Source organism: Chroicocephalus ridibundus, chromosome 1 (assembly GCF_963924245.1).
Source record: "Chroicocephalus ridibundus chromosome 1, bChrRid1.1, whole genome shotgun sequence".
Taxonomy (NCBI): Eukaryota; Metazoa; Chordata; class Aves; order Charadriiformes; family Laridae; genus Chroicocephalus; species Chroicocephalus ridibundus.
Window position 1 is genome coordinate 28,757,093 of NC_086284.1, and position 22,978 is coordinate 28,780,070.

General features: G+C 35.6%; 1 protein-coding gene across 6 annotated transcripts in view; it reads left to right on the forward strand.

The window, feature by feature from the left end:
- Nucleotides 1-22,978, forward strand: part of NBEA (neurobeachin) — a 513,163-nt gene that overhangs the window by 256,942 nt on the left and 233,243 nt on the right. For all 6 annotated transcript variants that reach the window (XM_063332757.1, XM_063332720.1, XM_063332711.1 and 3 more), the window contains 3 exons: nt 4,362-4,426; nt 17,856-17,964; nt 21,612-21,778. In XM_063332757.1, coding sequence (XP_063188827.1) covers nt 4,362-4,426; nt 17,856-17,964; nt 21,612-21,778 — 341 coding nt within the window. The remainder of the gene's footprint in view (nt 1-4,361; nt 4,427-17,855; nt 17,965-21,611; nt 21,779-22,978) is intronic.

A 22,978-nucleotide genomic window follows, 5' to 3' on the forward strand; every position in this document is an offset into this window, starting at 1 on the left:
AAGTTATTCATTATTTTAGAAGGTAACTTCACAACATGAAGTTCAAACCCAAGCTAAATTACATGCATGTTGTGAATAGCAAACGCATTTTTATAAAATTTTCCCTTCCTTATCCTGATAAAAGGTAGCACCTGTTCAGCTCTGTACAAGACTTTTCTCCAAACGTATTCAAGGTTACAGAAAGAAGAGAGTCAGTATAATAGAATTTCATCTGTCTTGAGAAGTTATGATTAAAATACAGTGATTGAAGAATTGAGGTATCAACTGAGTTATTAATACCTTAGACTAGAAAATTCAATAAATATTCAATATGACAAAAAGAAAAAAAATGCTCAGATTAGTTTAAGAAGTGGAGAAGAGAGATTTCCAAAGAAGGTACAACTGATTGAGGCAGTGGTATCTTCAGTGGAAGAAGAATTGTAGGGTGATTACTACAGCAGTTATCTGTCCATTCAGAAACTGCAGTTTGTTGAGAAACTTGTAATTTGTGACACAATTTTAGACTTCCTTGTAGAAATTGGAAAGGGTGAATTATGGAAACTCTGAGAATCACTATTTCTTTTTTTTGTGAAGATATTATGTCAGATTCATTATTTTTTAATACTATCACAAGAATTTTTTTTTAAGAAATTTTCTAATCATCATGAATAAAAAATTTAAAATTATTTTAAGCAAAGATTGATTGAGAGAGAAGTATAATTCAAACCTAAAAAAGTTCTTAGCATACCAAGCCTAGTTACTGCTTTTTTGCTTCTTCACTATTATTTTACCTGTGCAAATTTTCTGGTATCAATTTAACATGTTGCTAAATTTGTTAATACTGCCTAGCCTCCCTTTTTTTTTTTTAGTGCACTGGGGATTGGAGAAATAGGACTAGGAAAAGACACTTAGAAGTAAAATTTGTAAGAATATTGAGAGAGTAAGAAAATATACATCATGTTTTGAAAGAAAAAAAAAAAACACCTGAATTTCAAGTAATAGCTGTACTGTGTTGTAGTTCGTTATTTAGAAGTTTTAGCCTTTAACTCTTATCTCAGTTTTATTCATCTCTTGTCCTCCTCTGCATGGACAGTTTCATAACCAGTTCAGTCTGAACCTTCTGTCAGGGGACGTGTGCTGATGCTTTCTGGATGCAGTGATGTTTTTCAAGCAACAATAGAATAGAGGAGGAGGACAAGTTAGGTGGGGGCAGGTGGACGGCAATTACCAATATCCTAATCATTTAGTACATTTTTGATGTTTTCAATAGAAGTTTGCATAATATAAAATATTTAGAACATAGCCATAGTGGACAGTAATTGAACTGAATGTCTAATGTTATCATAGAATCATAGAATGGTTAGAGTTGGAAGGGACCTTAAAGATCATTTAGTTCCAACCCCCCTATAATGTTTAATTATTGTGTATGAAGATGATTTTTAAATTTTTTTCAATATGAATAAAGTTTAAAATTAAATTTGATATCTTCATTCTGGTTTTAGTACAAAGAAGTGAGAAGCGTCATCATTCCTGAACACTGTGTTAGACAGTCTCTAAACGTGCCTCTATCCCCAAGTCTTCTATACCTGACCCTGTTCTGAGAGGTGCACTGCTGGCAATAGTCATCCCCACCGCCCTATCAAGCAGAAGCCCCCGGGGAAGAAAGGTCAATGCATCCAGAGATAAGAAATTCTCTGGTACATGATTTTGTCAAAGTCTTCCGTGACTTCAGCATGTGATTGGCATCAGCATTTCTGAGGCACAGAAAAGTCTCCCAGCTCTTGTTTTAAAGGCCCGGAAGATTCAGGTTATGAACTACACCAAAACCACCTGGGATGTAATGTGGTCATTCAAGCACTTAGCTGCTAATAACCAAGTGTCTGTGCTATGATTCTACTTGCCTATAGCATAATCCAACCACCATCACTATGTCCATTACATTTGTTGTTTATCTTTCTGCATCTTGAGTGTGAGAAAGATTTTCTGTGGAATCTAAGCTAATGTAAACAAAATTGTTGCACGTTCTTTGAGTGTATAACTCCACATCTTAATCCAGTTCTTAAAGTGCCTGCAGTGATCTGAATAGCCATTGCAAAGGCAACTGTAATGCTGGCATTTCTGAGTATTTCAGTTTATTGTTTGGTCTTTTAAAAAGAAACAGATAAAAAGAAAACCAGGTGCCTTTTCACAAGTACAGTTCACCTCTCAGGATCATAAATCTGTTATATTAAATTATGCCTAAAGTTGAGAGGAAATTATAGTAGTAATAATCATTCCCTTATTTGTGTATTGATGGAGGGTTGTGAGTTTGTCGTGAAGCTTGTAGTAGTGAGTTTATAGTGAAGCAGTGCATGAACCATGAATCCTGGTTTCTTTCTGGTTCAGCATCATTATGTTTTCCACTAGTTTTTGGTAGATAGTTGGGCGGGTTTCACACATTTTTATCATGAATAATTACTTTGGATAAATCGATGAGATTTTCCACCTATGGAGCCATAAGAAGAGATTTGTTTGCTTCCACATAGGTATCTGATGGCTTTTTAGGTACCTTGAGATATCTCACCTAAAATCCAGTTAGCCATTTTGGGTGTCCTACAGTGTCTCTGAGACATTTGCACTGAGCAGGAGGAGCTGACAAAAGACTTTCAAGTATCTCTTGGTCTTTTGTAGACACAGGTAGACCCTCTGTCTCTTTTTAAAAATTTAATTAGAGTGCTTTCTTCTAGCTGTCTTAGGAAGTCTGTTTTCTTTTTTTTTTTGGTCTTCTCTCTGTTCAACTCTTCTTTCCTGAATTGTAGTCGCACCAATTCTACTTTCCTGACTGCAGAGTCATAGCAGCTGTGGTGCAGAAAAGCATCTCAAAAGAAAATGCTCGTAGGAGTTTTTATAGCATTCTGTTAAAGACTCTGGTTAAAAAAAAAAAATAATGCCACACCTCAAATACTATCTCTAACCCAGACTGTTGTCTCTTAAAATGGCACTAGGTGCTGATGTTTAGGCAATTGAATCCTTTCCTTAGTTTCTCAGCATGACTTTGTACCATACCAAGGTGATTTAATTGCTTCCAAAAATTAGATTATTAGGCTTGCTTCAGTTACTGAAGAAAGGACCTGTTACAATGGTTTTCTATCGCACAAGCTAGAGGGCTGAGTGCTGACACTCCATGTTCCCTAATCAGGACTCACCTGCCCAGTAATAGGTTAAGAGTATGTTTGTTATTTGGCTATTTTAGTAGCTTGCCTCTTACAAAACCAATCATAAGTACAAGATTTTTGTTGTTGGGCTTTTTTTTTTTTTTTTAAGATGCGTGACTTAGTCAAATCTATGACTTTTCATAAGATCAGTAAGAAACACCTTGCTGATTAATGACTAATTTACACAACTATTCTTTGAGAAAATTTCCTTATCTGTGTAAAGCTACCTTTTTTGCCCGTATCAGGAAACAAACATTGGGGATTTCTGCCTGATTTTTAGTCCTAGAAAAAAGGAAATGTAAAGCAGAATAGTTCTGTAACTGTAACTCTCTCTACCCATTTCTGTTTATAACATGAAGTCTCCGACTAGAAAATTTCTCTGAACTGTAATCCAGCTAATGTTTTTTGATTTATTTTTTTCTGTATGATGAAAAGGAAATGTTTATTACTCTTAAAGAAAAGTTTTAAGGAATTATCCAAAACCAAAGTAATTTTTACTTGCTAGAGAGATATCTCCACCTTTTTACATCTCAAATATTAAGTCTATTGGTGTGATATAGGCAGTAAGTTGTATGGCAAAAAGCTGTTTGTAATGCATTGAGAATTTTTTCTTTAACTTAGTAGTATATGAATTAAAAGTTATTATCTTTTAATGTCTATTAAGTGGTTTAAATCAGTTTCAAAACTTTATCTTGGAAATTCATGTTAATAGTAAAAGAATTTGAAAAAATCAGTTTGTTCTTAGCAATTGGTTTTGTTTTCACTTATAATGGGGAAGAAACAAAGATTGAATTTAAGGAGGGATGGATGATACACAGATTATTGCCTGCCCTATATGATAAAATGTACAAGGTGTAACAGTGAAGAAAGTGAAGAAGAAACTACTGCTCCTGTACTTTGTTGCACTTAATATGTTCATTGGGCAACTGTATGAGTTTTGATGTTCTCTAGACAAGGAAACTAAAGCTTGCTTAAAGGTAAAGCTGAAAACATGACCATCTAAAATTTATTTGAAAATCAGAATGAATTACAGTTTTTAAATGATCAGGTCATTCTTCTTGGGAAGGGGGGGAAGCATTAAGTTAAGCTCAACCTAAATTCAGGCTCCTTAGGAAGTCATCAGAGTCAGCTTCAGAAATGTGGTTTAAAATCCTTGGGTTTTGATCATGTTATATTTTGTCTTCTTAGGAATGGCAAAATTCTATTCAGAAGAATGCAGGACTTGCATTTATTGAGCTCATCAATGAAGGAAGGTAATCAATTTTACAGCTTTTGAACAAGTAGTCATTTTGCATTTATTCCATTGGGTCATAATACTTCCTCACCATCTGTTCCAAAAAGATTGTGAAAAGGCCATTTTAATTAAGAGATTTATTGTATAGATACTTTATATAGTAAATATTTAATTTGAAAATGGGTAAATTCTGAAAATTTTGTTTATTGACAGAAGGAAATAGAGCTCCCATGAACTGTATATAGGTTTGGGTTTATTTGAGAATTGAACTACCATTTTCCAGAGCAGCAAGGCTCTTTTACCCAGACAGTCCAGGAAGCCCAATCTGTAAACCCATCTGCTGCTCCATCTGTTTTAGGAGCACAGCATTCACTGTACAGATGCACTTCTCTATACTATCCGTTCACGAGGAATTATTTTATCTAGAATTTCTGGTCCAATTTGAGTCCTGGAAAATACACAGGACATTATGTTTATAAGAGCTGCCTTGCTTTTTCTTCAAGTAATTTTAATGCTGTATCTGTTTATATCTTCTAATCTGTGCAATGTTTGTCAGTTCTTCCAGCCAGCAAAGGGGGACTCTTTGGCCTTCCTGGTAGTGGAATGTCAAAGACAAATGGAGCCACTTGTGTGCAACTTGTATTGGCCAGTACATTAAATCCACTTGAATCTAGATGTCTGGATATGTGCAGTTGAAAAAAAATATATATATAATAGCAATATGTCTGTTGAAGAGATATAGTAATTTTATGTGTGGTGGGTTTTTTTCACCAATAGTATGTCATTACCAATAGTGAAGTATCAAATCTTCTCTTTATTTTAGGATATTTTTTGTCGAGCTGCTATTTCAGTGATTAAGTCATGCATTCATTTAAAAGGAAGACTAGCACTAACACATCAGAGATAGGAATATAGGAACATTAGTATCTGGGAAACAGGAGCACGTAGCTTTATACCCAATTTGTGGTCGGTGTAAATTCTCTGAATGCACACGAAGTCACACTGCAATGTAGCAGTTGGAAATGTACTCCTTTCATTGGAAATCCTTCTTGCTATACAGCAGCAATATGACTTTGCACCATAATAGGGCTGACCCGAGTGGGTCATGTACTGCACATTATACAATAAACATTACGTGGTAATAGACTGAATAATTATAGTAAGCTTATGTTCTCAGATAGCAATATAGAATCCCATTTTTGACCCTTTTTATTTTCTCAACTAGACAAGTGGATTCAGATGTTATTGCATGCTCGCTGTTGATAAAATGCTCATTCTGAACAAATCCCACATCCACGTATTTTTAGCGGTCAGGTATTCAGATATCAGCGGGCTCTCTACTAGCAATAACTTTTCAAAATGAAGTCATATTTAAGGACTGCTGCTTAAATACAATCAAAGGAATGTCTAATGAAACTGCCCTCAGACACATGTTCCTCCATATACTTTTGTCAAAAAAGTGTTTTAAAATAAGTGTATGTGCATTACTAGAACGCTTTTCTTTGCAATCAGCCCATCCGTTTTTAATTTACCCTTTTGGGTATAAAGATAACAATCCTTTAACTGGAAATTGTTATAAATATTTATTCTGCTTAATAGCTAAACTTGTGAATGCGATTCATCAATCATAGCTAGAGAATGCAATTGTGCAGTTGTCAACAATTAACAGGACATAAACAGTTGATGAATGTGCAGCTGAATTAAAGTGCTCCCTAGGATAACCTGAAATTATAAACTGGATCATTTAAAGGAATCTAACAAAAGATCTTTATAATTAAAACAAAGCAGGGTTAATGGGATGTAAAATTGCATATAATCGCTGTGCAATAATGATTGAATTTTAAATTATTAAAAGCAAAATGAAGGCTAAGAATATTTTGAAGGACTTTCTGGGTAAGATTTTGAGAGACCTGGGTAATAAATCAACAGTTTTGAGAAATCTTTTTCTTTTGAGCATGGAGGCAAAGGTTTAGATGTAATGCAGAGGATCATACTTTTTAATATCTTCAGTTAGATGTCTGTTTGTTTTAATATATGGATGCTAAAGGTGATTTTCTGAGTACCAAACTCTTGTTGTTTCTGCTTGAAATAATTCGAGTGCCTTTCTCATCTTTGACTTTATTAGAAATGTTCTGAAACAAAATGTGTCAGTTTAGTTGTAGTTAAAAAGATAGAACATCTATATTCCTGTCACTTTAATAAATTGCATTTTCATTTTAAATCAGTTGATTTACTGTGTTTGTTCCTGTTTTTTCTTGTTTTATATAATGTTTTGTTAGGAATGTCTGAATGACACGTATTTGTAGAATTCAGCATACAAACACTCTGATACAGCTTTCTAAAAATAGGAACTGTTGTAACAGGTTTTTAGTATAAGAAGAGTATCTGACTATAGATTTAAATTAATGCTTTCAAGGAAAAGCTATGCAAAAATTTGATTTGGAAGTGTAGAATAACACTGTCTATAATATACTGGAATGATTTAGAGACATCCTGGTTATGATCCTGAAGTTTATGCTTCTTTGTAATCAGTCTCACGCTATGAATATGTGAAGTTGAGGGTATCGCTCATGTCAAGAGCTTCACTGATAGCAGCAGCTTAATTAGGATTTCAGATTTACGTTAGGGTATGCACATCAGTAGGCTTCTTAATTTAAGAGCTGGATGCATCTGCAGTGTTGGCTGTAAAAGGGGGCATGACAAGAGTTCTTCAGGAATGGTGTGGGAGAGAGATTACAACCTACATTTAAGTGGGGTGGTAATGGATGAGGTCAACAGAAAAGGGTGCAGGGTGACAGGAACAACAGATAGGATAGGAGCACCTGCCTCAAGTAAATGAGTACACAAATGTATACAGCTTGGGAAACTAGCAGTAGAAATCACTTCACAAGGAATCACAAAACTGTGACATCACTGGTATGAATGAGATTTGGTGGGACAGCCGGCACTGCATGACAGAAGTGCTGTGGTGGAGAGATACAAGTTCCTCAGGAAAGACAGGCAGAGTAAGCAAGGAGGGGGTGTTGCCTTCTCTGTGAAGGAGCAGCTCAGATGTATGGAGCTCTTCAGCAGGATGGATGACATTCTGGTTGAAAACTTGCAGTACAGGATGAGAGGAGAGTCAAGTAAGGGTGATGTCATGGTGAATTTATTACAGACCACCCATTCAGGTTGAGGGAAAGGAAGAAGAATTATTGAAATAATTTGAGGAAGTATCTGGATCACAAACCCTAGTTCTCATGGGGATCTTTAACCTTCCTGACATCCTCTGGAATACATGCAGTCAATAAGATTTCTGGAGGGTGCTAGGGACGACTTCCTGATACAGGATGAACCAACTAAGAATGACATACAGATGTATCTGCTAATCACTAGCAATCAAGAATTGGTTTAGGATGTGGTAATTAATGGCATCTTTGGCTGTAGTTAACCATGAAATAGTGGAGTTCAAACTCCTGAGGGACATGAGGATGGAGAGTAGCAGAGTACACACTTCATGAGTGCAGATTTTAGCTCATTCAGGAGCAGATAGGTAGGATCCCATGGGAGGCAAATGTGGAGGTCAAGGGAGCTCTGGAAAGGTGGCAGGCTTTTAAGTACAGCATCATTCAAGTGCAAGAATAGGAAAAAAAGTAGATGCATTAAGAGATTGGTTTGGCTAACCAAGGAAATTGTAGTAGAGCTCTGGTGCAAAAAGAGAGTACCAGGATGTAGAAGTAGAAGCAGGCTAGAAAGGAGGAATTTAGAAACATTGCTTGAGCATGTAAGGAATGTATTCAGGAAGGACAACACTCAACTGGAAATGATAGTTGGAAAAGATATCAAGGGCAACAAGAACTTCTACCAGTTCATTACTGCTAAAAGGCTGACCAAGGAAAATGCAGCCTGCTGCTGAATGGGGTGGATGATTTAGTGACAGATAAGTCTGAAGGCTCAATGCCTTATTCATCTGAGTCTTCACCAAGATTTCTCAAGTCTTTAGTGAAAGGATTCCAGGAGGAGAACTGCCTGCAGTGGATGAGGATTGAGTCAAGGATTCCTTGAGACAACTTGTCCCATACAAATCCATAATACTTAATGGGGTACATCTGATGGTAGTGAAAGTCCTTGCAAGGCTGATCACTGTTATCTCTGAAAGGTCACAGATGCCTGGAGAAAGGCAAGTGTTGCACTCATCTTCAAAATAGTCCAAAAAAGCCAGAGACCTATAAATTGGTCAGCTTTTCTTCTGTGTCTTGGAAAACCATGTAGCAAGTACTTTTGGAACACATTTCTGGCCATATGAAGGAGAAGGTAATTGAGAACAGCCAACATGGATTTACAAAAGCTAAACCATCTCCAATCAACACATTTGCCTTCTACTACTAGGCAAAGAACAACAACTAGATTTGTGGACATGGGGAGGAACATAGTTTACCTTGACATTGGCAAGGTTTCCACACTGTGTCCCACAATAGTCATGTATCAGAGTTAGAAGGCGTCATTCTGAATGGATAGAAAACTAAATAGGTAGAAAACTGACTACTTAATGGGGCTCCGAGGGTTGTGGTTAATTGGTTGTACTCTGCCTTGATGTCTTTGACAAGTAGAGTATCTCAGGGGTCTGTCCTGCCTAAGAGGTGGATGTTACAGATCATTATCTATTAGTCTTGCAGAATTGGGTTACTATCCTCAACTTCTGTTTCCTTCCCCATTTATGTTTTCACAACACTCACCTCTCTAAAGAGATGACCTTGTTCTTTCATTTAAAATAATTTCATTTATTTTTTACAGTATTTTCACATTTTGAATAGCAGGAGTACTCTGATCATAATATAAATTTGAGGAAACATGAGACTATATTTAATCTCAGATTTAAAATTATAAGCTTTGTTTATGTAATTTCATCTCTGTACCTAAGTCTGCTTTCTGCCTTTAGCCATGAAAATATATACTTTTGCATATCCAGCTACCTGGACCTCCAAGCATACTTAAAATTCACAAGAGGCCTTTTTCTTTTAAACCCTGTTTTACTGAGAGTTTTCACTAATTTCCTGGAAAGAGTAGCAGAATGTTTAAATAGACTGGAAATTTGTGTTTGTTTAAATTTAGATGAATTGCTGATTAAATCCTGAAAGGAGGCTAATAAAGACTTACATTCTTTCCATGTTACCTCAACGAGGATTGTTGGGTAACTGCAGCAAATTTTCTTTTGGACATCCTCTGTTGCAGTTTGGCAGTTCTGATATGTTTGGTTTGTGGTAAATGAGCTCACAGTCATTATTCACTGTCTGCAATACTTAAATGTTCAGGCCCTGTGTTAAAAGGTATATCTATAGTGCCATTTGCAATATTTGATTTATGATGTGCATTTATGGTTGGATCCCTAGATACCCCTTGAAGAACTCATTTAGTAGTTGGGTCCAAGAAGGTTGGAGAAAGGATGCTGTTCCTTTTTTCTGTGTTGACAATGATCTTGATGACAGGAACCTTGAGGTCAGAATGGGGAGCTCATCTGAATCATCCAGCAGTCCAAGATGCTTGGTCTTCAGACATCATGGATATTATGTAGCTGAGAGCTACCAGAACAACTTGCAGAGGATTCTAGTCTGATGTGGAATATCCGATGTGTGGAAATCCAGGCAGGAAATAGCACTGGGGAAGCAGTAGCATTCAGATACAATATATAAATAAGAATAAAGGTGTTTGATTATTCTATCTTTGACAGATGTAACCAAATTCTGTTGCTGTATTGTCATCCTCACCAATAGTAAATTTTGATTGGAGGAATCCTTTATCAACTGTGAGTGGCTGTTTTATGGAAATTCATCCTAAATATCGTCTTCCGTCAGTAGAAGATTCTTGTCATAGATACTTCTGTAAAACTAGGCACTGAATATCTCTATTTCTGCTCCAGCTGAGGCATGAGCTTGAGCTCCCTGTTAGATGGGGTTTTTTATAATCTCATACTATTTATTACCACTGTCCTTGTTCTACTTCCAGACTAATAATCAGTTTGTGTTACACAAAGCATACGTTGTTATGGTAACCATCAACCTGTTTGTAGGGTCAGTACAGCTGGAGTTCTTAGAGCTGTTTGAGGTTTTGAGGCATCCTCTCACCTTCTAACCTTGCCTGATCCTGTCATATCTCAAAGCCGAGGCTGCTTCTGAGGTGCAGGTTGTCTCAGTTGTAACTGCTGGTCTTGGATGTTTACTGGATGGATACTGTTTCAAAGAGACAGATTCCTTTTGATTTAGAATATTCTTATGCAAAATAGAAAACCTTTATGAGGAGTGGAATAGATTCTTTGTGGTCAACTCCGAGTTTCACTGAGTCTGGTGTAGCCTCTGGGGCATTTCTGAAACATTAATAGTTACCTCCATGAAGTTTATCTTGCCAATGTGCTCATGTTGTACTCCAGTAGCTGGTCATTGCATGCTGTAATTTCAAATTTTTCTCTAGTAAATTCTTCATTATTGCCCTTTTGCTAGAAATCAGACCCCTGTGTTAGACATTACCTTCCAAAGTTTATAGGAATTTACTTTCAAAGTATTTATAGAAGTATTGCATCTTGTAGAACTTCAAACTCTTCAAGTTAGACCAGTTTATGAATCCTATTACAGATACCAAGCGCAATGATAGGTTTCATTTCTTATGAATGCCATTAAGAGTAGTAATTGTCAAAACAACTGTGTTTGCTGAAAAAGTGGCATATTTCCAGGCTGCTTCTTGGAAAAATTATGCTGTGGGCATCTGATGAAAGTAAGTCAGAGAAACATCTGTTTCCCTGGACATGTGAGTTGGCAGAACTTCAAGAATGAGTAGAGGAAGCAAGACCTTAGCTAAATTATAACAAATGTTCATTTTGTAATCTGTTTTGAAAATTGCTGCTTGGGAATGATCTGCTTTTTTAGTTTATCTCAAATGAAAGAAACATTGGGTAAGATAAGCACAATTGTTTTATCCAGCAGCGTAACAGCTACGAGCCCTCTTTCTCTCTGTGCAAGATTATTACTAGGAAGAACCGACTGCAGGATAGCAAAGTCAGTTTGGAATAGTTAGTGAGATAAGAGTTTTCATCTTTCAATTCTGATAGGTGTAAAAATATCACTGTTTGTCACAACCTATCCCAATCCACATCTAAATGTGTTGCAAACATTTTATGTTTTTCAAATGTTTCCAAGACACTTTGAGTATAGTCTTATCACTGTCCCTATTTCCAAAACTCTTTAAAAAATAAATAAAAATTTCCCAGGCTCTGGCTATTTACCTGAATGACTTCTTGGAATGTGTAACTTCACAATCCAGCCTTTTTAAACCCCATTATGTGAAAAAACAGGGGCTTCTGATTGATTGTACATATTTTTCACCACTTCCTTTAACCTATAAGCACTGGACTTCTAAAGTAACCTTACTGAAGATAGAATTCAGGAAAGCAAGCCATATGGATGTAAAATAACTTCTTACGTACTCCTAAACAACATTTGAAAATAACTCATATTTATGAATCAGCATGTCCTGTGACATACTGTCACCTAGTCTGCTCTCACTTATAAGTCGGAGACACTTCGATTTTTGGGTAAAGGAGAGCCTTCCATTTACTCTTTTTCCTACAGATACTTAAGCCCTGTCATGCTTATTTTAAAGTTACCAGCATATCTTAATTCTAGCTTTTACTTCCATTTTCCATATGTTCAGCTGGAAACTTCACGGCTATCTCTGCAGAAAGCTCATTTCCCCATAGAAGTGTACCAGGAATTGAGTCACGAGTGATTTCAGACTGCTTTGTTGGTGGATTCCTTACTGAAAAGTCCTTTGATTCTGTCTAAAAACAAATCAAACCCATTTCCTAGTAAGGGAGCTTTAACTGCGGTTCATAAATTTGTGGGCATTAATAGAAATCAAGCTTTTCTTGGTAAAGAGAAACCATAAGTTACCAAGTCAGTGTTTAATCTCTACCTTATGCAGTAAGAATTCAGGCTCAAAGAGGATAAGATTTTTGCTGGTCATTGGTTCCTGGTTGAGATCAGCTCAGCTGGGGAAGGACACATTTGGCTTCAATTCTGATAGGAGTTTCAGTAGTGCAACTGAAGAAATGGTCACACAGGATAAAGCCAAACGTTATTCTAGGTCAATGTCTTTTTTCTTTTGGTAAATCACAGCAAAGCTTGTGGTGACACTTTTCAGACAACCCCTTACCCTTGTGGGAGGAGCACTTCTGTAGAGATCAATAAGTATGACCAGAAGGCCTATCTCAACATCAGTCTATCTACAAGGTCTTTTGGGGGTGTTGCTTGCTAAGGCGGGATGAGGATTTACACGCGTGAATGAGAACAGTGGGTATAATTCAGTCAGAACAAATGTTCAGTGGTTGGTGATAAGGAAATCTCACTAAAGAACATGTCTTATTTCCAAAGGAGAGCAAAAATGGTACTGCTCTCAAATTTTAGATCTTCCCTCTGTTTAGCAAGTATATATGCATTTTGTGCCTCAAGCTCTTTCTTACTTGGATTGGTCACTCCAATACATGGAGGTTCGGGAAAGATGCAGAGAACAGACTTCTCCCCAAAAGGAACTGCTCTGTAAAAATTTTTGGATGGGAACCATAGTTGGGCAGATGACTGAAATATCAACAAGGATATATTGGGTGGGTTTCAAACTTGCATTAATATAAATATTATACAATGTAATATGTTACATAAATTTTTATACTGTAACAGTACATGGAGTTCATGTTCTTGGGAATATATGCTAGAGATTGTTAGTTCATATTTTGAAAGTGTCTGAGGAGGTAAAAGACCGATCTATCACTGAAATTTTCTTGTGCAAAATCATAGAATATAGGGCTAAAAAAAGGAAAACAATTATAGAATTGCTTCAGAAAAGGTATTTCCATGGAAATAAGTCAGCATTAATGTTACTATGTAAATAATGACTAAAACTTGTCAGATACTGCTGACAGTTTTGACTATGCACTTGTAGAAAAGGTAAAATCAGTGTATGAAATTAGTAAAAAACCAAAAGGCAATCTCTTTTACTAACTGTTTTGCCATGCAAGAGAAGTCAGAGAGCTGATTTACTTAGTCTAGTAAAATAGAGATGGATGGAATATCAGAAGGTCAACAGAAGGAAGAAGAGTTGTGTAAACCTAAGGGCAACATTTGCATAAAATGAATCAGTAAAGACTGCTAAAGAAGAATACATTTGGATTGGGAAGTAAAAGGGTTTTAACCTTCAGAGGACCTTCCAAAGCTGTGCTGGAGGAAAGCAACTTGATCGCATTTTCATAAACTGAAGACACATTTCATGGGCTTGATTTCATGAAAATATCTTTCATAAACAAAAGATAGTTTATGAAAGAATTTGTATGACGTAGCTGTGTGTTGCAGTGAAGGAGTGAATTTGCTGACCTAGAGGTCCTTGTTCCTTTCTCTTATTTGCAGTGCATGAAGGGAGATTTTTTTTGATGTATTGGCAGCCTTTGATACTACTGAGTGTGAGATTTTTCCTGGTTTGGGATCCTTTCTGAATAATTTTTATTGTTTTTTTCTATAAGAACCCAAAAGATAGTTGTAAGCACCTTTTCTCGTGCCAGAAAAGTATTTTTTTTTTTTTAAATCCGATGACATGCATGTGGTTGAATTTGTAAGGATTTAGATAATTTGGAAAGTATTCAAGCAATGACGACATTACCACGCATGTTCATCAGGTGTAACCCAGTTAGGACAGTATGCTGAGTTGTGCTGTGTCTATATGAATTTGAGATTCAGTCAGGGTTAGCTGGCTATGATTTAATCCAGATATAACAGTAGTAACACTTCTGCCATCTTTTGCATAGTAGAAATATAGTTTAAGAATACAGAATAACTTCCCATTCGAAGTAAAAATCAGTACCAAAAAAATATTTTTAAATAGTGTTTTCAAATTTCATAAGGTAACAAGTTTCCTTGAACAAGTACAGCAAATACATAAGTTCCTTAGCAAAAGCCTCTGTAAGGCATTGCTTCCCTGACCTTGTAGTAGCTGCCTTTCCTTTCGAAGCTAAAATGACACGTTTAACTGCTTTAACTTACTATGCTTCTGTTTTCTGCCCTATATTGTTGCACTTACAAATCAAAACATCCAGGCCAAGGCTTCTTTTGAAGGCATGCAAGATTTCTGAACGATGGCCTAGATTATAACCCTTCTTTTTTTTTCAAAAGTCTGTCGTTCTGGCAAGGGATTTTAAGAGTAGTGTAATTCTTAATGGTCTTCTAGATGCAAAAGCATAGTTTACCGAGTCTCTGAAGTTCTATATTAGGTGCATACAAGCACCTAAGGTAAGTGAATCACAGTATGTCCCTTATTAGCACACATTGATACGATATTATTTAATGATTATATACTGTTGATATGTTGTGACCTCCCTTTTGTCATAATCCCAGTGCTGACCACCATACAAACAAGTTTTTGTCTTTTCCTTGAAATCACAATCAGTGATCGTGATCGAGATATGAGAGTACATGAAACAACTGGCTAGACGCAGTTGAAATAATATTGAGATATTCCATAGATAAGATTTTTTTGCAACAAAAAGGAAGAGGGAAGCTATGTCTGTAGTTTTAAATAAAACCAAATAGCCTGGGCTGGCCTATTTGCACCCTGCTTAAGGTTAGGACTAGCTAGAGCGGAGTGTCTTCATTCATCCTACGTAGCACTTAGTCCTGCTGCTCCCTGAAGCCCTTACAGTTCCTGTTTGACCTTAAGATATCATTACTATTTTGTCTGTTTAGTTCAGATTGTTTGGAATAACAGGAGGGCTACCCACTAGAATGATGCGTTCTGTGTGCCAGTGTATGGTGAGGAAACACCTACAGAACTTTCTTGGGTAGGATTCGAGAGAGTTTAAGTTCATTCAGTTTCATCGATGTGTCTTCAGTGAACTGACCCTTGGACAATGTCTATACATTTTCTGGATAGATATTAGAGCCAAGAAATGAGCGGAGGACAAGCTAATGATTTGAGTGCTGTAGGCAGTCGGGCACCAGGGCTCAGGCATGTTCCCTGGTCCCCTCTTGTTTATCATCTTCTTGACTTTGGACCCTGAAGACATGTGGCATTTTGAGATTACCCGAAATCTGGTTTAGTTTGCCTGATGTGCTGTCCAAAAGCTGCAGCAACTACAAAGTTGTTCCCAAATGCGTGACGTCTCTCAGTCTCTGGAGCAGAAAGGTCCATTAGGGTAGTGGGAGGCACAGCTGGGGTCGCCAGCACTTTCAGCCAGCAGATTTGAATCATCTGCTGCATGTCTATAAAAGTTCTCATTTTCTATAAAGCAGCCAGAGACTAGTGTCGACAGATCTTTTTTTTTTTTTCCTTGTTTTTTTTTTAATATCTTTTCCCTGAGTATTGGTAAGACATTTATTTATAACTTGTGGAAATTAGCATTCTCTGTGAATCCATTCGAAGTGCATAAATGGGTACAGAGAATGCGAAAACTTCTTAATACAGATAAGTACAACTAAGATGAAGATGGTATGTATTTGTCATTGCTCATGAACAGAGCCAGCTTAGATTGTTTTTTGAGGTATAAAAACTATGCCCAGATGTCCCAAATAAGAAACCCAGTGGATCGAAGTTAGTCTTGATTTTTTGTCACCAAATTCTAGGTGGCAGGGTGTGTCTAAGAAACCCACTGATTCCACCTAAAGCCATTTGGAACTAGAAATCCTGCCTGGACCACAGCTGACTCAAAGATACTGAATTTGTACTGTGCTCCATTTATTTGATATTTTATTCATTCAGGAAGGGATGTACAGCTAGTAGACATTTGAAATCTGTGTGTTCAGTTTTGAAATCCTAGCTAGTTGGTTCCAGGTCATTAATGTCATATGGAAAAGTTCAGAAAGACCTGTGGTGCAAAATTTGATTGGAGATGTTAAACACTCACTTCTGGTATTTTCTCATTTTAGAGACGCTTGTTAAAGTCATGAATGCTTACTTCTAATCCATATCTGAGGGCTGTTCTACACTTACCTCTTAACAATAAAAATCTGAACACTTAACAGTAATAAAATACTAAAGCACATCTTCTAGCAGGGTATATTAAAGAATAAAGCTAAATTTTGAAGACTACAATGGAGGCAATTTTGATCTTTCAGCATATAGTTTGCCAAAAACTTTTTGCGTTCACAAATAGCAAAGGGTTAAATATAATAAAAAGGCTTATGAAAACCATGAATATCCACTGTGAAACCTTGACCCAAGCTTGTTTGTCTTTATCTCTAAACAGAGAGCCCAACATTTATGTCTTCCCATGCCACACATCCATATTAAGCATTAGCTCAGGGTGAGTGATTTCCTTCCTTCACAGATGGTAGAACACACCAAAGGAGGCAAGAATAGAGTTCAGATCTTTCCATCTAATAGATGTAAGGTCTAGTAATCGTGGCTTTCATGTCTAATAATCATGGCTTTCATTTGTGATGCTGCTAAGCACCAGACACCAACCTTAGGGTGGAATTTGCTAGAAATTTCACATCCTTACTATAAGAATCTCTGAGATTAAGTGTGCTTCCCTGATGCTGCAAGAAGGAAAATCCCAGACCGTGTGCTAATTTGACACAAAGAGAAACAGTTCTTCCTGATCTTAAACAGACCTGTCAGATCTTTGCATCCTGAAAGATATTTCCTCCCTACTGATAAGAAGAGCAAAGCAATTTTGAATAGAACGGCTAAGCTTAGATATGGACTGTAGGGTTGAGAAAGTAGTTGCTTCCATTCCTCCTGCCCAATAGGATATCAGCATTATTAACAACACGATGTTGTTTATGCTGCAACTTTATTACGCATCTCATGGTATTTGGTGGTCTTTACAAGAATCCTAATTTAAGGTGTCTGATTGACATCCTCAGTCTCAGTCCAATCTTAATCTATTTTTTTCCTTCTTTTTAAGTGAGGTTTATCTAGTTCTGATGCCATGAAAACTTGGAAACATGATGCACTTTTCACTCCATGGTTTGAAAAACATATGAGAGATATTTATATTATTTTGCAATTTTAATAGGATTTTAAGTCTTTGGTAACGTTGTGATTTTTAAGACTTTGAAATTGGAACATTTATATTTAATGATATAATGGTATCATTAAGAGTTTAAGCACTTGCCTAGATTTTTTTTAACGATGGAATAGTATTCATATTCATATGAGACTGCTGTTAAAAACATTCTAGAAACATAATACTTCCATAAAGAACTTTTCCCTTCAATAATGAATAGCAGGCTTTTTCCATATAACATAATTTGTTCGTACTTTTACAAACGCGGAAAATTTTGGATAAAATTGAATTTTTCATGTCAACTAATTTGACAATTGCATTACAATAGTTTCATTAATTTATTTTTTTTTCCATTTTAAGTAAATCTGCTGAAATAGCTTATTTGAAATGCATCAAATACAAAGGTTGATTTTGATTTTTCTTATTTTAGATTATTATGTCATGCAATGAAAGACCATATAGTGCGTGTTGCAAATGAAGCAGAATTTATTTTGAACCGACAAAGAGCTGAAGATGTCCACAAACATGCTGAGTTTGAGGTAAGCCTGAGCGTTGGTGCATTTCTGTTCCTCTGTTTTCACTCAGTTGTCACCTAGACTGTAACTCCATACAATAAAGATTTTTTTTTCCTTCCAAGAAAGAAATTTACATTGAAGGCATTTCAAAACTAGTTTTTAAAAGCTTTGGTAAATGTCAAGCACAAGGAATGGGTTTAATTTCTCATCTCCTCACTGAAATTAATGAAAACATTTACAGCTTGAAGAAATCCCTTAATCAGAATGTCTAAACTGATACGGCAGAACCTTTAGCTTCACAAAGAACTTTTCTGATTTATTGTAAATAGTGATGCAAATCACATCAGTAATTTTTTTTTAGTTTATTTTATCAACAGTATATATGACTTCAGTAAGAAAGAGAAGCAATTAATATACTTAAGGTATTTAATGAATAATAAGAAATAGAAATGTTTCGTTAAACAGAAACAGTATTTGAAGGTAATCTTGTTAGAACATTTGCATTTTGGAGCACTTTAGAACATTTACTTGCTATAATCTATATATTGAAATATGATATTACATATCTTTCCTGCTTGTTAGAAACCATTAATTATTGACAGTAAGATTGTGTTTAAAGTTTTTATTCTTTTCAAGTATTGTAAGAAGTAACACAGCAGCTGGATCCCATAACTCTTCAATGTCTATAATTCTTACTCCTAAAAGGAGTCAACATTCAATTGCTTTTTTCATCAGAGTGTTGCAGTATACAATTTAAATTACATTGCTTGAAAATGATCCAAATAAACAAAAAAGCTATTTTTAAGGCATGTTCAGTTTAACAGGTTTTTGATTATTTCTTCAGGACCAATTTTGTTCCTATTCAAAAAATTTTCATGTAAAAGTGATGGAGTACAGTTAAAAATTCCTTTTTGACGTGATTTTATCAAATATGGATTTGTATTTTTACGGTGTTTATACATTTCAGCATCATTATTTTTGTTGTATTTCCAAACCTGTCTGTGCTTGCATACATTTCTGCATGTGTAAGTATACATACACAACCATGCATTTCCAAATGTTTTAATGCTTAAGTGACCTAACATTGGGATGAAGACAGACTGACTTAGTATTGATGATAATAAATAGCTATATCAATTAATTCATCTGTCAGAAAATGTCAACAAGCACCTGGAAGCTAGAAATAGAATCCAGTAATCTTAGTTGTGATGAGGTTTTTATCTCCTTGAAACAGCTCTCTCAAATGTGCACTTTGAGGGACTAGTTCTTGCGCTCCTTGACCTAGCTGAAAAGTGTGAGACACAGAGATATCTGTGGTCATTTTGAATACACATAACCTTTACTTCATTTTGTCAGAGCAGACAGCAGACACTTGTCATATGGGATTGCAACAACTTTATTACCAAGCATATACTAGATATTTTGAACTCAGATAAAATCACATTTACAATTAAGTGTGTGTCAGAGTGAAGTTTCATATTGCCTCAACAATAAATAACATTTGATATTTATCTGAGCATCATACTGTAACCTAAGATGACAATGGAAGATTGAGTTATCTGCTCTTTGAAGAATACATTGAGGCATAAGATCTGTCAGAACTCTAGACAAAATGAGAATATTCAATTAACTTCCAGCTTCTGTTAGCAAATATGATTTAGAATATTAACTAAAGTCCTTAAAGGAATAGCCTTAAGTCAGTCTTATTGTCTGGTAAAGAAACCAACACATTTTTCGTATATGAAAATTTTCATTATATTTGTCACATAAAAAACAGCGACATGTTTTAGAAGAGTAAGATAAAATCTGCAAGTCATAAAAGAAAATTATGAAATGTAGCCTGTGTTAAATATGAAACTCAGCTGTACTTAAATAAGGTGATGGTTAAAGTCTGAAAGAATGTTTTATATATTGTCTTTAATAATGGTAGGTATATAACCGAACATTTTATTATTCATCCTACTTGAAAGTAGTAGGGACAAAGAGATTTCTGGTAGTTTTCTGTTGCATAATTGTAAATCTGTCATTTTGTTTTAATAAGCTGTATTGGTATATGTTCTGGGTTTTAGTACATGTTAATCATTGCTCTCAGCCAGAGAAGTGAGTGCCTATTTTATTTTTACCTTTTAAACTTTAATTGAATCATTATGGGTGAAATGCTTCGGCCCAAGCTGCACCAAGTTACTGTGTCGCCTGTGTAGTGGGGAGGCCATGGACCAGCATCTAAATTTTATCCTGTGACTCCAGTTGCAGTCAGGGCCAGGGAGATTCCTCCCAGAATGGGTGCTTCACAGTTAACTTTCATTTTGTTAACCTTTGTAATTGTTCAGGAAGAAAAATGAAAATTTAATTTTACTGTCCAATGAGCTGGTGAAATATTAACCTCATTACTAAGGCAGATCATTGTACTAATTGGTGCTTCCCTGTACAAGAAGATAAATTGAAAAATGAATTAACCCTTTATGAATTAGTGTAACGATTGTTCTTTTCCAGGTAGATTACTTGAAATAATGGCTGTAACACGGTGGAAAGACCACTGTTAAAATCTTACTGAATGCTAATGTGATCTGTAGTAAAAAGGTAGGGTGTAGAAATGTGAAGAATAAACTACAATTTAGTGTGAGGTTGACTTAATTTTAATTGCTCTTTTGAATCTTAGAAAATAGGGTACTGTTCAGCATTGTGTTACAGCACTGAGTGTTGGGTAAATGTTCTAAAATGGGGCGCAATGACTGTGCGTGCAAAAATGTCTCTTAAAAGGGGATTTTAAAATTAGCTGTTTTGAGAATAATCTAGCCTTTTAAATTTACACCTCGAAAATGATACTTATAATGCATTTATTTTAGTTAGTATGGATACATTTGCTTTGTTTAGACATTTTGAGAGGATCTTTACTAGGAGGAGAAATTGGATTTGAACTTAACATGATTTTGAGAAAAGACATGGAAAAACTATATTGTGCTTATTATACATAAAAAAAGGATTTATCAAAACTAAAATACACTATAGACTATTTTGCATGAAGGTCAATAACCACAGCATTTATTTTAGAGGTAGTTATCTCTTAAAGGAAACATGATGAAAACATTAGATCTTTTTCAGTTTGAGAGATGAGCGATTTTTTAATTCTTAGGGTTTTTTAGAATTGACAGTATGTTATGAAAATTTTTCATGTTGTGATATAAAATAGAAAATAGACTCCCTAATTTCATAGTTAAAGGAGTTTCTCTGCAGCATCCATAATAATAAAATTATCAAATAGCTTTTTAATTGTAGGTATTAAACCTAAAAAACTGTGTACATAATTTTTTCCTGCACGTTATGTTATGTATGTTATACCTGAGAACACATGAAACCTTCTACAAATGAAGACCAGCTTTTAGGGCATATCCATGATCACACATATACACACTGAGATGCATAGCTGAATGTTTTTAATTGCAATTCTGTTGTCTTTGCCCTTGATATTTCAATTTTTACATGTTCTAATGGAGTGCTTTTTTGTGGATAATATATAGTAGTAGAACCATTTCAATCAAATGGTGTGTCCTGTTCCTCTTAAAAGTATTTTTAAGACTTCTTGTCATATTTAAAGGGTTTTAGTAAATAAGCATTTTAAGGCGATTCTAAATAGCCTATCTTTTGTGAAGTAGATTTACTTTCATTCCTAGTCGCAGTGTGCTCAGTATGCTGCTGACAGAAGGGAGGAGGAGAAGATGTGTGATCATCTTATCAGTGCTGCTAAGCATCGAGATCATGTTACAGCCAATCAGCTGAAACAGAAGATACTCAACATACTAACAAATAAGCACGGTGCCTGGGGAGCTGTTTCTCACAGGTAAGCTGCAAATGTAAAATGTGTGAGTTTGAAATGTTACTTTCAAAGTTGAAGAAAAGCAGTCCTTGTATAACTGAAATATGAATGTATTAGGAGCTAATATTGCTAAAATGTATGTTATTGATAAATAACATACACTTATGTTAATGTTGCTAAACATTAACGTGTTAATATTGCTAAAAGGTATGTAACAAACTAAACACGTTAGTATTGCTAAAATGTACGTTAGTCTTTTCTTCAGCGGGCTCGAGAAGTCCTCTTTGCTAAAGATTCACAGATCAAACTCCTTTATAGACTGCAAACATAATATTTTACCATATTTTAAATAAATTGTAATGGGTATTTGTTGATTATAATGTGATTTTACTGTTAGCCTATCAGTAGGTTTTGAGGCTCCTACCAGTATTAGAATCTGAGCGAAGGGTTCTGAATGAGATATTGAGAGATGAAGAGATTTCCATATAAACGTCAACAGAGTAAATGAAGAAGAGAGAGTCAAAAAGACCTGTCTAGTGTTATAAAGTCAGTATGAGTTACCAGCAGAACCAGGTCACTTGAGTCACTGTCGAATGCTTTCTTCCGTTTATAGATTTTTGTGTTCAGGTAATGAACTGGTAAGATCCACTGGTAAATCTTTACTCTCCTATGACAGACCAGTAGTCAGTGCCAGCCATGCACAAACTCTGTATGCTTTCAAGCAAAACTTATCTTGTATTTAAATGTAGCGTGTGCAAAGCTGAACATAACCAAAGTGCAGCCCAATTCTATAGGTAGCCCTGTTAAAAAAAAAATAAATTTTTAAAAGCATGATCCGAAATACATAATTCTTACTGTATGCAAGTGGTAACATAGTATTTGACGTTTTAATCAGAGCTCTGTTGAATACTGGTTTTAAAAGTTCATTCTGTTCAATGTAGAGGTAAAAGTAAACATTTTCATATATCATGCGAAGAAACCAGAGCCTTGCTCCTCTGAATCACAAAAATAGCCAGTGGCTAAGATGCTGACCCTCATGTAGAAAACACAAGGTCAAATTGCTCCTTTCCTTCATTCAGAGCAAGGTCTTGAACCTGGGTCTGCCATGTGAGCGTCCTGGCTGCAAAACTAGAGACTGCCAAGTCTCTCTTGTTTGTGCATTCTAGCCATAAATATTTGATTATTTATTCAAAGTGGAACAGCTCAAACAAGAGAAAACATGGA